The sequence below is a fragment of the Sus scrofa genome, chromosome 9 (genome assembly GCF_000003025.6).
Source record: "Sus scrofa isolate TJ Tabasco breed Duroc chromosome 9, Sscrofa11.1, whole genome shotgun sequence".
Taxonomy (NCBI): domain Eukaryota; kingdom Metazoa; phylum Chordata; class Mammalia; order Artiodactyla; family Suidae; genus Sus; species Sus scrofa.
Window position 1 is genome coordinate 91,921,316 of NC_010451.4, and position 16,773 is coordinate 91,938,088.

General features: G+C 39.5%; 1 protein-coding gene across 4 annotated transcripts in view; it reads left to right on the forward strand.

Annotated features, from left to right (window-relative positions):
- KLHL7 (kelch like family member 7) overlaps positions 1–16,773 on the forward strand; it is a 69,831-nt gene that overhangs the window by 19,440 nt on the left and 33,618 nt on the right. For all 4 annotated transcript variants that reach the window (XM_021063445.1, XM_021063443.1, XM_021063444.1 and 1 more), the window contains 5 exons: positions 3,931–4,033; positions 5,467–5,560; positions 6,112–6,236; positions 10,275–10,450; positions 14,008–14,182. In XM_021063445.1, the coding sequence (XP_020919104.1) occupies positions 4,024–4,033; positions 5,467–5,560; positions 6,112–6,236; positions 10,275–10,450; positions 14,008–14,182 (580 nt within the window). In that variant the 5' untranslated portion in view covers positions 3,931–4,023. The remainder of the gene's footprint in view (positions 1–3,930; positions 4,034–5,466; positions 5,561–6,111; positions 6,237–10,274; positions 10,451–14,007; positions 14,183–16,773) is intronic.

Genomic DNA, 16,773 nt, shown 5'->3' on the forward strand with positions numbered 1-16,773 from the left:
GTCTTTTTGTCTATTCTAGGGCCACACCCGCAGCATATGGAGGTTCCCAGACTAGGCGTTTAATCAGAGCTGTAGCTGCCAGCCTACACCACAGCTTACTGCAATGCCAGATCCTTAACCCACTCAACGAGGTCAGGGATCGAACCCACAATCTCATGGTTCCTAGTTGGATTCGTTTCTGCTGTGCCACGAAGGGAACTCCAAATTTTTATTTTATCACACACCCTTTTGTCATATATTTAAGTTTCTCAATGTGAAATTTTTCTTTTAACCTGTCAATATGATTAATTACATTAATATAATTACTCTTGAACCCTCCTTGCATCCCTAAAACAAGAGCCTGCTGGATTCAGTTTGCAAATATTTGACATCTATATATAAGTTCCTAAAAGAAGAAAAAAGTTTAAAGAAAAAATAACCAAAATAGAAAAAGATAGTTTAAAAAAAAAAATGAAGACAGCAAGGAAGCATAATAAATAGCTTTTAAAAAGATGGCATATGTAAGATGAAACATAAATTATCGGTAATAAACAGGAAAGATTCAACTAAATCCTACTAAAAATAATCTTAGATGGTGAGACATTCAGACTAAGATAAATAAAAATCTGTGCTGTTTATGAGAGACTAAAGATTAAGAAGCTGAAAATAATAAATATAAAAAATATAATTCTCTAGCAAATATGGGAGAACATAAACAGAGAAATTGCAGAGTTTTTTGGTTTGTTTAATCCAGTGAAAAATACATTATTCAAAAGGTAGTTTTGTTTGCTTTAAGTTTCTCTTCATTTCACCTGGGACTTGTTACCTCTCATGTTCTTCAAATTACCTGAGTCTCTGTCTCTTCCATTTTCCTGTCGGTGAGGATACACCTTTTCCCCAGAGGATTGATAGTAGGAGGGACCTCTCTCTTTAGGTCAGTCCTATTACTTGTTGAATAGGACCTGCTTTTCTTTCTATTTTTTTTTTTTTTTTTTGGTCTTTTTAGGGCTGTACTCATGGCATAATGGAAGTTTCCAGGCTAGGGGTCAAATTAGAGCTGTAGCTGCCAGCATACATAAGGTACAGCTGCAGCAATGCCAGATCCAAGGTGTGTCTGCAACCTACATGACAGCTCACGGCAATGCCAGATCCCTAACCCACTGAGACCTGGGATCGAACCCTTGTCCTCATGGATAAGGGTTCATTACCACTGAGCCACAACAGGAACTCCAGACTGTTAGTCTATTGTAGTTCAGTCAAATAAATGTACCATGTGGATATAAACAATTGTTATCATTTTACCTCCTCCCACCTGCCTCATACAACATTATTATCCAGCTAGAGATTAACCTTAGACTAAGATTAAATTGTTGAACAAAGATCTCTCTGATTTCTCTAACTTCTTTCAGTGCTTGTAAATTCACTGCACTAACATTCCTACTGCTGAGTATGCCTTTATTATATCGCAGTTTATTATTATTATTATTTTATTTTATTTTTGCTTTTTAGGGCTGAACCTGCAGCATATGGAGGTTCCCTGGCTAGGGGTCAAATCAGAGCTGCAGCTGCCGGCCTGCACCACAGCCACAGCAATGCAGGATCCGAGCCAAGTCTGCGACCTTCACCATAGCTTATGGCATCACTGGATCCTTAACCCACTGAGCCAGGCCAGGGATTGAACCTGCATCTTCATGGATCCCACTCGGGTTCATTTACTGCTGAACCACAAAGAGAACTCCATTTTAGCTTTACATTTTCTGGAACTTCCTGTCAGCAGCCATAGGTGTCTATCTAATTTTGCTTACTATTCTGTCTGTGTTCTTTTTTCTTTGCCTCCCTCCTTTCTTCCTTCCTCCCTTCCCTTCCTTTTCTTTTCTTTCCTTTTTTTTTTCCTTCTCTTAAGCAACTTGATCCAGCTTGTCTGGGTAGTAACCCAATAGTTGGCATGATTTTGCTATCTGATTTTTTAAAATGTAGTTGGCTTACAATGTTGTGCCAGTTTCTGCTATACTACTTGATATTTTTTGATGTGGCAAAATCACCTGAGAGCTATGCCTATTCTATACCCCCCCAAATAAAAGGAAATAAAAATTTTAAAATTTAAGACACTACTGGAATAACAGTAGCTTTAAGTATAATATGTGTATAACTTCTAAGCAGTAATCTATAGGCTTCATAGACAATCTTCAAATAAGCTGTAATTTTTTTTTTTTTGTCTTTTTGCCTTTTTCTAGAGCTGCACCTGCAGCATATGGAGGTTCCCAGGCTAGGGGTCTAATCGGAGCTGTAGCCACCAGCCACAGCCATAGCAACATGGGATCCGAGCCGCGTCTGTGACCTACACCACAGCTCACGGCAATGCTGGATCCTTAACCCACTGAGCGAGGCCAGGGATCGAACCCGCAACCTCATGGTTCTTAGTCAGATTCATTAACCACTGAGTCACGACAGGAACTCCTCGAATAAGCTGTAATTTAAGTGAAATTTTGTTCATCTCTTACTCCACTTAATTGGGCACATTTCTCATTCTAATCATTACCATCATATTTGGATTTTTATTGTAAATAGCAATGATTTATTTATCCGAAACTCTGTTTCAGTAAGATACTTAAAATTTGCAAAATTCCACGTCCTCTGAACTATTATTCCATTATTTGGATTTGTAACCGTTTTTTTTTTTTTTTTCACTCTGAAAATATTGTTTGTCTCACATTGTCAGTGCCTGAAAGAGTGTCTTAACACAATTTTTCTCTGATTCAAATCTGTCCACTATATCTTTGACATCATTAAGAAATTGAAATTTTTTTTTATAAAAAGGACATTTCTTTTGCCTTGAAATTCATCTTTAAGGGTTCCAGTAAACCTTAAATTTTTTCTTTAATATTCCGCTTTCCCAACATTTTAACTATTTAATCTAGATCTGCCTTCTTTCAGCAACCTAGAGTGAAACATTTAGGCCTTGGTGAGAAATCACAATTTAAAAGCGACTGCTGGAGTTCCCATTGTGGTGTGGTGGAAATGAATCCAGCTAGGAACCATGGGGTTTCGGGTTCCATCCCTGGCCTCACTCAGTGGGTTAAGGATCCTGTGTTGCTGTGAGCTGTGGTGTAGGTTGCAAATATGGCTTGGATCAGGCATATCTGTGGCTGTGGTGTAGGCCAGCAGCTGTAGCTCTGATTCAACTCCTAGCCTGGGAACCTCCATATGCCACGGGTTTGGCCCTAAAAAGCAAAAAAAAAAAAAAAAAAAAAAAAAAAAAGTGACTGTTATCTAGGTCCTATCAGAAGTGCATTTTAAAGAAGTGTCTAAGGAAAGAGCGCTGAGTGGACATTTGGTTCCTCTACTCTGTATATGGAGTTGTTTGTCTTTACAGTTAGATCTGTGAAGGCAGCTTTCTTGGGAAATGAAGTATGCACTCTGCATTTTATCAAGGACAGTTTTTTTTTTTTTTTTCTTTTGGGTGCACCTGAGGCATGCAGAAGTTTCAGGGCCAGGGATCAAACTTGCACCACAGCAGCTACCTGAGCCACTGCAGTGACAGCCTGTTGTACCACCAGGGGAACTCCTGTCAAGGACAGTTTTTAAAAAGCAGATTGTTATGTTTGAAAAACCATCAAGGACTGTGAAATTGTCATTTAATGCCCCCATAAAATCTCATCATGAGAACTACATTAGAATTTTAAATTGGCTTCCCCCAAAGATCAGTAGACTTTCTTATCTGATTATAAAGATCTCTTTTTTTTCCCTGACTATTGGTAAGCTTACTGCCAAATTTTGATACAGCGAACTCATGACAGCAACTCTGAGTTCTTCCTAAATAAGTGTTACTTTATAGACAAATTCTGTGTTGGGAAAAGGCTGGATTTAAATAGCAAATACAGATAGAGCATTTGTTTGCTGAGCAAGGCCCATTGAGCCGCTTTTAATTTTATTTATTTCTCTCTTGATTAGAAAACATTGTGTGATGTGATCCTTAAGGTCCAGGAAAGAAAGATACCTGCTCATCGTGTTGTCCTTGCTGCAGCCAGTCATTTTTTTAACTTAATGTTCACCAGTAAGTATCTTAAAGTAAAACATAATATTTTTTCTATGAGAAGTAGGTGGGGTCTAGTTGAGAATATGCCATTTTTCCTAGTTTTAAAAGCACTTACATCTATAGAACAGTGAAGAGATTGAAGAGCAGTCATGGTGATGACTGAGAAAAAGAAAACTGTCCTTTTATTGGCTCTCAAGTCCTGAGGTCTTTTTTAATGGAGATTCAGTATCTGCTTGAATCCTAAGTTTTCTTCTTTTTGGCTGCACCTGTGGCATGTGAAAGTTCTGGGACCAGGAATCGAATCTGTGCCATAGCTGCAGTCTGGTTCACAGGATTCTTTACTTGCTGAGCCACAAGGGGACCTGCCCAGGTTTTTCTTCTTAACCTCAGGTGGAAAGGCAGAGGAGCAGTTAAATCTTGTGGCATTTATTTGGCAAGTTAAAGTAAATAAAAATGAAATAAAAACATATCATACTAGAAAGAACCCTAGATTGGGAATTGAGACTTGGACTCAGATCCTGGTTCATCTACTTGGTGCTGTTCATGAGCTTGATAAAGTTATATAATGTGTCCACTTCAAGTTTTCTTTCTTTTTTTTTTTTGTATTTTTGTTTGTTTTTGTTTTTTTTGCTTTTTAGGGCCACAATTGTGGTATATGGAGGTTGCCAGGCTAGGGGTCAGATTGGAGCTACAGCTGCCAGGCTATGCCACAGCCACAGCAATGCCATATCTGAGCCATGCCTACAGCCTAACTCACAGCTCACAGCAATCCAGATCCTTAACTCACTGAGCGAGGTCAGCTATTGAACCCACAACCTCATGGTTCCTAGTAGGATTCATTTCTACTGTGCCATGACGGGAACTCCTTTTTTGTTTTTTTGGTTTTTTTTTTTTTTTTTTTTTTTTTTTTTGCTTCTTAGAGCTGCACTCATGGCAAAAGGATGTTCCCAGGCTGGGTGTCAAATTGGAGCTGCAGCTGCTGGCTTACACCGCAGCCACAGCAATGCCACATCCTAGCCATGCCTACAATTTACACCACAGCTCAGAGCAAGGCCAAATCCTTAGCCCACTTAGCGACGCTTGAGATCCAACCCACATCCCTCATGGATACTCGTTGGATTCATTTCCACTGAGCCGTGACGAGAACTCCTAAGTTTTCTTTTTAGTGCTCTGGCTTCCTACAAGGTTTTGGGGAAGAATAAGAGCTTTGCTAGTGAAAGCTGAATATATAAACAATTGCCATTGTTCTTGTAGGTTTGTTCTAGCTACATCAGAAGCAATTTGCATTTATTGTAGGAATGTAGGCCTTTCTGGGGTCTTTTCTTTCAGGGAGGTTTCTGTCCTGTTATTTTTCTCATGAGCATTTAGCATGGACAGCCTAGAATGATCTGGTTTCTCAGTTAAACTCACGATAGTACTCGTGTCATTTATGTTTCTTCTCTTTGTATTAGCTAACATGCTTGAATCAAAGTCATTTGAAGTAGAACTCAAAGATGCTGAACCTGACATTATTGAACAACTTGTGGAATTTGCCTATACTGCTAGGTAAGTTAAGAAGGATCATTTGTGCTATAGGAGTAAGGTCGGGATCATCCATCTTTTTTTTTTTTTTTTTTTTTTTTTCTTTTTAGGACCACCCCTGTGGCATATGGAAGTTCTCAGGCTAGGAGTCGAACTGGAGCTATAGCTGCTGGCCTACACCACAGCCACAACAATGCAGAATCCAAGGCACGTCTGTGACCTGCACCACAGCTCACAGCAACACCAGATCCTTAACCGGTGAGGCCAGGAATTAAAACCCTCATCCTCATGGATCCTAGTTGGGTTCATTAACCATTGAGCCACGAAAGGGACTCCTGTTATCTTCCAACTTTAACACCTTGTTAAAGCATTGTAACAAATTGGTATGCTCCAGACTCTTCAGAATGAAAATCTACAAGGGTGGTGGGGAGGGGTTTGAAGATCCATGTTATAGTAATTCAGGGACTGAAAAAAAGTCTAATTTTTTATTTAATTTCAGGGGCTAATAGGATACATTTTATAGTAGCATTTAATAAAATATAGGAAATTAATATTCATTGTTAACTTATTTACAGAATTTCAGTCAATAGCAACAATGTTCAGTCTCTGTTAGATGCAGCAAACCAGTACCAGATTGAACCTGTGAAGAAAATGTGTGTTGATTTTTTGAAAGAACAAGTCGATGCTTCAAATTGTCTTGGTAAGAAGTCAGCTTCCTATTTCTTTTAAAAACCAAAACCAAAAAAAACACCTTTAATGTGTATTTTAAAACAGAAAATAAAGCATTGTTATAACTATCCTAATTTAACCATAATGATGTCTACTGCAAATGTTCTTTTCTCTCTCTCTCTTTTTTTTTTCTTTTTTCTTTTTTTTTTTTTTTTTTTTTTGGCTTTTTTTGGCCGAACCCACAGCATATGGAGATTCCCAGGCTAGGAGTTGAATCAGAGCTACAGCTGCCGGTCTACACCACAGCTGTAGCAACATCAGATCTGAGCTCCATCTGCAACCTACACCACAGCTCATGGCAATGCCAGATCCTTAACCCACTGATCAAGGCCAGGGATCAAACCCACAACCTCATGGTTCCTAGTCAGATTCGTTTCCTCTGTGTGACAGGAACTCCCCAAATTTTCTAGTAATATGCTTTGAGAGGAGGGTAGGGAGTTGCATATTAACCTAGGCAGAAACAAGCCATTAAATACTGTATCAACATTTTCCAAAATGAAAAACTCAATAATGAGTTTTTGTGTATCTAGGAATAGGAGTAAGGATTTACTTCAAGAATGCCAAAAAAGGAGTTCCCGTCGTGGCACAGTGGTTAACAAATCCGACTAGGAACCATGAGGTTGCGGGTTCGATCCTTGCCCTTGCTCAGTGGGTTAATGATCTGGCGTTGCCGTGAGCTGTGGTGTAGGTCGCAGACGCGGCTCGGATCCTGCGCTGCTGTGGCTCTGGTGTAGGCCAGCGGCTATAGCTATGATTAGACCCCTAGCCTGGGAACCTCCATATGCCACAGGAGTGCCCCAAGAAATGGCAAAAAGACCAAGAAAAAAAAAAAGAAGAATGCTAAAATGATTCAGTGTTAAAAAAAACTAACATACTTCACTGTATGCTATAGGAAAAAATAAATACTTAAAATCGTAACAACAGTGTTAAAAAATCTAATATACTTCACTGTATATACTAATATGCTATAGGAAAAAATAAATACTTAAAATCGTAACAACAGTGTTAAAAAATCTAATATACTTCACTGTATATACTAATATGCTATAGGAAAAAATAAATACTTAAAATCGTAACAACAGATGCTGAACCCATTTTGTGTTTTCAATATTCATTCTTTTTTTAAAAAAACCTTAAACTGGAAATAAGATAATACCTAGTTAACCTCTATGTGTCTGAACCTATTCTTTTTTTTTTTTTTTTTTTTGTCTTTTGTCTTTTGTCTTTTTTTGTTGTTGTTGTTGTTGTTGTTATTGTTGCTATTTCTTGGGCCGCTCCCGCGGCATATGGAGGTTCCCAGGCTAGGGGTTGAATCGGAGCTGTAGCCACCGGCCTACGCCAGAGCAACAGCAACGCAGCCGCGTCTGCAACCTACACCACAGCTCACGGCAACGCCGGATCGTTAACCCACTGAGCAAGGGCAGGGATCGAACCCGCAACCTCATGGTTCCTAGTCGGATTCGTTAACCACTGCGCCACGACGGGAACTCCTGAACCTATTCTTTACCTGGAAACATGCTGCTATTCAACTTTGTGCTGAAGATTTCCATCAGTGTGGTCAATCAAGAAAAAATAAAGTAACAAAGTTTTCCTTATCAGGCATAATCAAAACAATAGTTGGCGAATTTAAAATTTCATTAAAACAATGAGTACCCATCGTGGCTGGCCAGAAACGAATCTAATTAGCATCCATGAGGATGCAGGTTTGACCCCTGGCCTCACTCGGTGGGTTATAGATGCAGCATTGCCAGGAGCTGTGGTGTGGTTCTCAGACTTGGCTCGGATCCCGCATTGCTGTGGCTGTGGTGTAGGCCAGCAGCTACAGCTCCAATTTGACCCTTAGCCTGGGAACCTCCATATGCCACAGGCATGGCCCTAAAAAGATCCCCAAAAACCATCCAAAAAACAAAAACAGTGAGTACTTGAATAAGATGTTATCTGCTGAAAGGGTGTTATTTTAATTTTAATGTATAAATATACTACTAATCTGCCAATAGTCCATAGGCTATAGGACCAAGTCTATGATTTGAATACCGGTCCATTGTCTGTCTGTCTTAAATCATACCAATAATCTATGATTAAAAAAATCTGATTTTTTTTTAGGTCCACGAAGGGAACTCCAGATTTTTTTTTAAACTTGTAGTTTCCTTAAGAATTGAGGGAGTTCCGGTGTGGCTCAGCGGTTAACAAGTCTAACTAGCATCCATGAGGACGCTGGTTCCATCCCTGGCCTTGCTCAGTGGGTTAAGGATTTGGCGTTGCTGCGAGCTGTGGTGTAGGTTGCAGACTCGGATTGGATCCTGCGATAATAGGGCTGTGGTGTAGGCCAGCGGCTACAGCTCAGATTGGACATCTAGCCTAGGAACCTTCATGTGCCAACAACATTGCTCATTGCCGATGAGCAAACATTTTAGGCTTTGTGGGCTACCTGTCAAATGTGGTCCTTGTTTTTCTTCCTACTTCTCCCATTTCTGCTTCTCCTATCCTTTGGCTTTTTTTTTTTTTTTTTTTCCCCCACAACCCATTAAAAGTAAAAAAAAAACATTTTTAGCTGCTGATTCTGCAGCCAGATGCAGGGTGGATTTGGCTCATGAACAGTATTTTCCTGATGCCTGATACAGAACATTAGTATTCAGTTAGAGGAGAACTTGCCTCCTAAATGGAAAATAAAATAGCTGAATGGAAAATGTGTAGGGTCTCTATGAAGAAAAAAAAATTTTTTTTTGCCTTTCTTTAGGGCCACACCTACAGCATATGGAAATTCCTAGGCTAGGGGTCACATCAGAGCTGCAGCTGCTAGCCTACTCCATAGGTATAGCAACACTGGATCCGAGCCACATCTGCAACCTATACTGCAGCTCACGGCAACACCAGATCCTTAACTCACTGAGCAGGGTCAGGGATCGAACTGGAATAGTCATGGATACTAGTCAGGTTTATTACCTCTGAGCCACAACAGAACTCCAGAAAATTGTTAATTACATTGAAGACCATTTAAAAATTTACATAGATGGATTGAGCTAGAGACTCTCATACTAAGTGAAATAAGTCAGAAAAGAAAGACAAATACCATATGGTATCGCTTATATCTATAATCTTATATACAGTACAATATATTTGCACAGAAAAGAGAATCATGGATGTGGAGAACAAACTTGTCATTGCCAAGGGGGAAGGGGAGGGAATGGGATGGACTGGGAATTTGGGGTTAATAGATGCAAACTGTTGCCTTTGGAATGGATGAGCAATGAGATCCTGCTGTGTAGCACAGGAAACTTTATCTAGTCACTTATGATGGAACATGATAATGTGAGAAAAGAGAATGTACGTATGTATGTGTGATTGGGTCACCTTGCTGTATAGTAGAAATTGACAGAATACTGTAAACCAGCCATAATGGAAAAAAATGAAAATCATAAAAAAATTAAAAATAAAAATATAAGTAGAGATCTATGTCATGTTTTTTTTTTTTTCTTTTTACTGCTGCACCTCTGGCATATGCAAGTTTCCAGGCTAGGGGTCAAATCAGAGCTGCAGCAGCAAGTCAATGCCACAGCCACAGCAATGCCAGATCTGAGTTGGATTCTTAACCCACTGAGCCACAATGGGAATTCCCCATGTCATGTTCTTAAGTGGAACTCCTCCATGTTTCGAAACAGTCAGTTGTCCCTAAAGTAATCCAAAAATTAAATCCTAATTGAAATCAGATCAAAATTTTTAACAAGTAGAATATTACCAGCTTATTTTAAAATTTATTTGCAAGAGAAAACGTTTTAAAAGTAGCCAAGAAAAGTTTGAAAAAAACATTGAAGGGGGCCTGTCCTACAAAATGTCAAAATCAGCTACACATAAGGCAGTATAGTATGGTCATAAGAATAGACAAATCAGTAGAAAAGAAAAGGATTCAGATTTATGAAATCTATTACCTCATTTTCCTGGAGTCATACTGTATCTTCAGTGTATGTTTGGGGGAGTTTTAAGTGCTTATTTATTTTCTTTCTGTTTTTAGGTATAAGTGTGCTAGCAGAGTGTCTAGACTGTCCTGAATTGAAAGCAACAGCAGATGACTTTATTCATCAACATTTTACTGAAGTTTATAAAACTGATGAATTTCTACAGCTTGATGTCAAACGAGTTACACACCTCCTCAACCAGGACACTTTGACTGTGAGAGCAGAAGACCAGGTAGCTAAATTGCCTTCCCACATTTTCCTTAGTAAAAATGTCCCTATTGATTTCTTATACATATTTGAATATATAACAAGGGAAAGGATCATATTATGAATATCTTCTTTTTATTAAACAGAGTATTCCAAAGTCTGTTTCATGGGAAAAGTAAGTCTTGGGTGCTTGTAGGGACTATTTGAGAGATAGGCCACTTGGTAGAGATGCTGTTGGGTAGGTAAAGTAGTGCCTCCCCCCAGTTTGTCCACATCCCAATCCTTGGACCTGTGAATATGTTAACCTTACATGGCAGTTAGGACTTTGCACATATGGTTAAGGATCTTGAGAGGAGGTAATTGGATGGGTCCAACATCATTACAGGGGTTCTTAAACATGGAAGAGGCACGCAGAAGAGTCAGTGTCAGAGTGCTGTACAATGTAAAATAGACATGGTCGGCCTTTGCTGGCTTTGAAGATAGAAGAAGGGCCACAAGCCAAGGAGTACAGGTGGCTACTAGATGTTGAAAGAGGCAAGGAAATGGTTTCTCCTTTAGAGCCTTCAGGTAGCCCTTGATTTTCAGTGTGTGACTCAGACCTCCAAGACTGTCAGATCAACTGTCAGTAGTATAAACTGGGTGCAGGCATTTGGGTTGCTTCAATATGCAGACATTCACTTAATCCTTGTCTTTAGTCCTGAATCCTCTGTTTTTAAAGCCAGTAAGTTTGTGATAATGTGTTACAGCAGCACTAGGAAGCTAATAGGGGTACTGTAAGACCATATGCTTTGAGCTACTTTTGTTCTAAAGATGAAAGGCTTGCAGTGAGGGAGTTTATGTTGTGGCTCAGTGGTAGCGAACCCAACTAGTATCCATGAGGATACGGATTCTTTCCCTGGCCATGCTCAGTGGGTTAACGATCCAGCACTGCTGTGAGCTGTTGGTGTAGGTCACAGATGTGGCTCAGATCATGAGTTCTGTGGCTGTGGCATAGGCCAGCAGCCACAGCTCTGATTCAACCCCTAGCCTGGAAACTTACATATGCCACACATGCAGCCCCTCCCCCCCCCAAAAAAAAGAGGCTTCGATGAGCCATATTCTTACATTCAGTTTTCTTGATGACCCAAAGTATCAGTTTGGAAGTTGACAGGTTGCACCTGGAGGACCTGACTAGGTATAAAGAAAACTCAAGCTGTTCCCACGGTGGCTCAACAGATCAAGGATACAGGTTGGATCCCTGGCTTCACTCAGTGGGTTAGAGATCCAGCATTGCCACACGCTGCAACATAGGTGTGGCTCAGATCTAGTGTTGGCTGTGGCTGTGGTGTAGGCCTCAGATGCAGCTCTAATTAAACCTCTACCCTGGAAACTTCCATATGCCACAGGTGCAGCCATTAAAAACAAAAACAAAAACAAAACACCCTCAGTTATATATCAAAATTGACTGCTTATAAGCAGTATAGAAAGGGAAGAGTAGGTGATTTTATTTAGTTAGTTAGTCTTTTTAGGGCTTAATCTGCAGCATATTGAGGTTCCTAGGCTAGGCATTCCAATTGGAGCTACAGCTGCCAGCCTATACCACAGCCACAGCAGCATGGGATCTGAGGCTTGTCTGTGACCTACACTACAGTTCACAGCAATGCTGGATCCTTAATCCACTGAACGGGGTCAGAGATCGAACCCGTGTCCTCATGGATACTAGTTGAGTTCGTTAACCACTGAGCCATGATGGGAACTCCAAGAGTAGGTAATTTTAGACTGAGGAAACCTGACACATTTGATTAACACTGCCTATAGGTTAATATCATCAGTGATAACATGTTGATAGCATGTACCCTTAATATAATGTAATGGGGATGGCATCTGACCTCTGTGGTCTTCCTCCTAAAAAAACTACAACCCAAGCCTAATCACAAAACAAACCTAAATTGAGGGATAGTCTCCAAAATAACTGATCAGAACTCAGAACTGTCAAAGTCATCAAAAACAAGGAAGAGAAACTGTCACAGTTCAGAAGAGCCTAATATGACATAGAGACTAAATGTAATGGAACTTCTGTGAGATAGTGGAATAGAAAAAAAATGACAAAAAGTAAAAAAAAGTTTAGTACATTTGTATCAGTATTGATTCATTAGTTGTGAGAAGAGTTTCACACTGAGGTAATGTTTTAACAGCTGCATGCAAAGTGTATGGGAACTCTGCACTATCTTTGCAACTTTTCCGTAAACCAGACACTCCCAAAATAAAAAGTTTATTTAAAAAAGGACCAATTCCTATTTAAAACAAACTCATAGGGAGACCAGACTTAGGCCTTATTAACACCAACCCAAAATAACTAACCTAACTGGCTCAAGCATGTTATGTGGTAGATGTGTATGTATATGAAAAAATGTTTGTTTTCAGCACGTTTAGTGATTTGTAAATCTAATGATGTTAATGAGCTTGGACTTGGTTAGTACAGTTAAATGAATGCTACAGTATTATTTTGGAAAACGATTCTTGCATAAATATCCTATAATTAATTTTTTTTTTTTTTTTGTCTTTTTGCTATTTCTTTGGGCCGCTCCCGTGGCATATGGAGGTTCCCAGGCTAGGGGTCGAATCGGAGCTGTAGCCACCGGTCTATGCCAGAGCCACAGCAACTCAGGATCCGAGCCACGTCTGCAACCTACACCACAGCTCACGGCAATGCCGGATCCTCAACCCACTGAGCAGGGGCAGGGACCGAACCCGCAACCTCATGGTTCCCAGTCGGATTCGTTAACCACTGCGCCACAACGGGAACTCCTAATTTTTTATATATAGAATTTTTATACAATAAAGTTTCTATAAAGCAGGTAAATCTATCAATTCATAATCCAGGATTATTAGATTGAAATAAAATCATAAATGACCTCTATATCTCTTGGGATGGAAGTCCTGTGAGGAAATTAACCTGTTTTGCATGGATATGAATATATATAGAAATTATCATTGACCAATAGATTTTTTTCCAATAGAAATGTATATCTTATCTCCTTTCAAAAAGGAAGTTAAATTTTGTTTTAAAAAATTACAGATTCAACATCCTCCCTCTCGTTACATTATGTAGTAGTAATTAATCCTAAAAAACATATTACCGGGAGCTGTTGTGGCTCAGCGGTAATGAACCCAACTAGGATTCATGCAGACGTGGGTTTGATCCTTGGCCTTGCTCAGTGGGTTAAGGATCTGGCATTGCCATGAGCTATAGTGTAGGTCACAGATGTGGCACAGATCCTAAGTTGCTGTGGCTCTGACGTAGGCCAGCAGCTGTAGCTCCGATTTGACCCCTAGCCTGGGGACTTTCATATGCCGAGGGTGCAGCCCTAGAAAGAAAAAAATAAATAAATAAATTACCTAGAAGAATCACTAGAGCATTGCGTGAATTGCTCTAAAATACAGTGAGGTATTTGGGAATTAAAACAAATATTTGAATAAAATATGGGGAATAAGTGGTTGTGCCTTCATAAAATTCTGCCCCCTCAGTGTGAGAATAAAGATAGGTAATTTGAACTGTTGTTGCCATCTAAGAACTTTACTATGCTGTTTTTCTCCCCTTAGGTTTATGATGCTGCAGTCAGGTGGTTGAAATATGATGAACCTAATCGCCAGCCATTTATGGTTGACATCCTTGCTAAAGTCAGGTTTCCTCTTATATCAAAGAATTTCTTAAGCAAAACAGTACAAGCTGAACCACTTATTCAAGACAATCCTGAATGCCTTAAGATGGTGATAAGTAAGTTGCCTTAATATCCATTTATAAGCTGATGATGTAGCCAGTTTCTCATGGACTTAAAACCCTTGAGAGAAGTTCCCAATGTGGCTCAGTGGTAACAAACCTGAGTAGTATCCATGAGGACACAGGTTCGATCCCTGGCCCTGCTCAGTGGGTTAAGGATCCAGAGTTGCTATGAGCTGCAGTGTTGGTCTAAGACACAGCTCAGATTTGAGTTGTTGTGGCTGTGGTGTAGGCTGGCAGTTGCACTCCAACTTGGCCCCTTAGTCTGGGAACTTCCATATGTTGTGTGTGCAGCCCTAAAAAGACCCAGACAAACAAAACAAAACAAAACAAAAAACCCTTGAGAATGGATCAGACTCAGTAGCCAGGGCGAAACAGCTGAAACTTTGCTCTAGGTAATTAATCTGTTCATTTTCTTAACTGTCTATCTGAAGGGAACTTAGCCTCAATCCTTATTTTATAGGGACTTGTGTGATAGAAGGTAAAAATTACTTACACTTTGTCTCCTTTTGTGTACAGTAACTTCCATGCACATTGGTATTTGTGTTTCCTTTTTAAAATAATTTAGTCAAGTATTGTACTGTGATCACATTTTCTTTCTTAGCGAAAAAGTTTGGTTTGTTTGCACCCAGAACACAACATTTTTTGCCACATTTTTTCATTTACTTAATAATCTCAACTTGCAGGTTATGTTCCAATCCCTCTGTAAAATACCATTTTAATAAAATTGTCTGTACAATTAAACAATCTATTGCTTTTATTTTTTGAAACACGATTCATAGAACCTTCCTTCTACCTATTCCAGATGGAGTGTTTGCCCTTTAGGCCTAAAGCACAGTTCTTATCCTGGGGCTTCCCTTCTCTGCCATCCTAGGATGTGCTTTCACTCTGTTCCTAAATTATATTCATTTCATTGAGTTAAAAAAAAAAAAAAAAGTGGAATTCCCATTGTGGCGTAGCGGAAATGAATCCGACTAGGAACCATGAGATTTCGGGTTTGATCCCTGGCCTCACTCAGTGGGTTGAGGATCCGGCGTTGCCATGAGCTGTGATGTAGTGTCAGTTGCACACTTGGCTCGGATCTGGCCTGTGAGGTAGACTGGCAGCTGTAGCTCCGATTCGACCCCTAGTCTGGGAACCTCCATATGCCGAAGGTGCAGCCCTAAAAAGATAAAAAAAAAAAAAGTTAGATTCACTATCTTCCTCAATCCCAGGTCTTCCTGTTTATTAATTGTTTGATTGAACATATCCTTAAAAGTTTCCTAAGAAAGAGTATATGATAGGTAAATATCTAGAGACTTGACAAATCTCCTATCTTTATCATAAAATGTTGAAGGAGAGTTAAACTGGGTGTAGAATTAAGTTGGAGGAGTTCTCTCTCTGGTGGTCCAGTGAGTTAAGGATCTGGCCCTGTCACTGCTGTGTCTTGAATACTATGCCATGCCCCTGGGTGTAGCTCCTCCCCCACACCCCCCAAAAAGAACTATGTTGAAAATCATTTTCAGTTAGAATTTTAAGGGCACTGCTCCATTATTTACTAATTTACAGTGTTGTTTTTGAGAAACCTCATGCCAGTTTATTGTTCTTCCTCATAAGCTTTTAAAATCATTAATCCTTGGTGTTTTGAAAGTTCACAGTGGTGTGCATTTTTTTTCTTTTTTTAAAGTTATTGTGTTAGGCATTCTATCTTTTCAGCCATATATTTCTTAACTCCCCTCCCCCTTTTTTGGCTGAATCCACAGCATATGGACGTCCCCAGGCCAGGGATTAATTTTGCATCTCCTAAGTAACCTGCTGTAGTTGGATTCTTAATCCACTGTGCCATATCATATTCACTACTAATGAATTGTAGTTCACTTAAATTTAATGTAAATACCATTATGTCTTTAATTATTTCTAACATCTTATTTCGTGATTATTGTTCATCTCAATTTTTCACTGCTTCTTTTCTCTCTAGTCTCTTCTTGGATTGAGGTTTTTTCCATTAATTTTTTTCCCTCTACTGTTTAAGAAGCTTTATACTCTATCAGTTCTTTTAATGGTTATCCTTTATATTTTAACATATGTACCGGAGTTGCTGTTGTGGCGCAGTTGAAATGAATCCGACTAGTAACCATGAGGTTGCGGGTTCAGTCTCTGGCCAAACTCAGTGGGTTGAGGATCCAGTGTTGCCATGAGCTGGGGTGTAGGTCGCAGACTCGGCTCGGATCCCACGTTGCTCGGATCCCACATTGCTGTGACTGTGGTGTAGGCCAACTTCTGAAGCTCCGATTCAACCCCTAGCGTGGGAACTTCCATATGCCCTGGATACAGCCTTAAAAAGAGAAAAATATATATATGTACCTTAGACATTAATATTTTTACTCTCCTGAAACAAACAAGGATTTTAAGACACTTTAGTTCAATTTACATCTAAATATGTTTGTCTTTTAGGTTTTTTTTTTTCTTTTAGTTTTTTTTAAAAAAACTTTTCAAATGGGACATAAAATACATTGTTTAGATTTACCCACATTTGTCAGTTTCTTTGCCCACTATTTCGTCTTGATTCTTAGGCCTTCCAAGATCTTGATGTCTTTGTGGGAGAATGT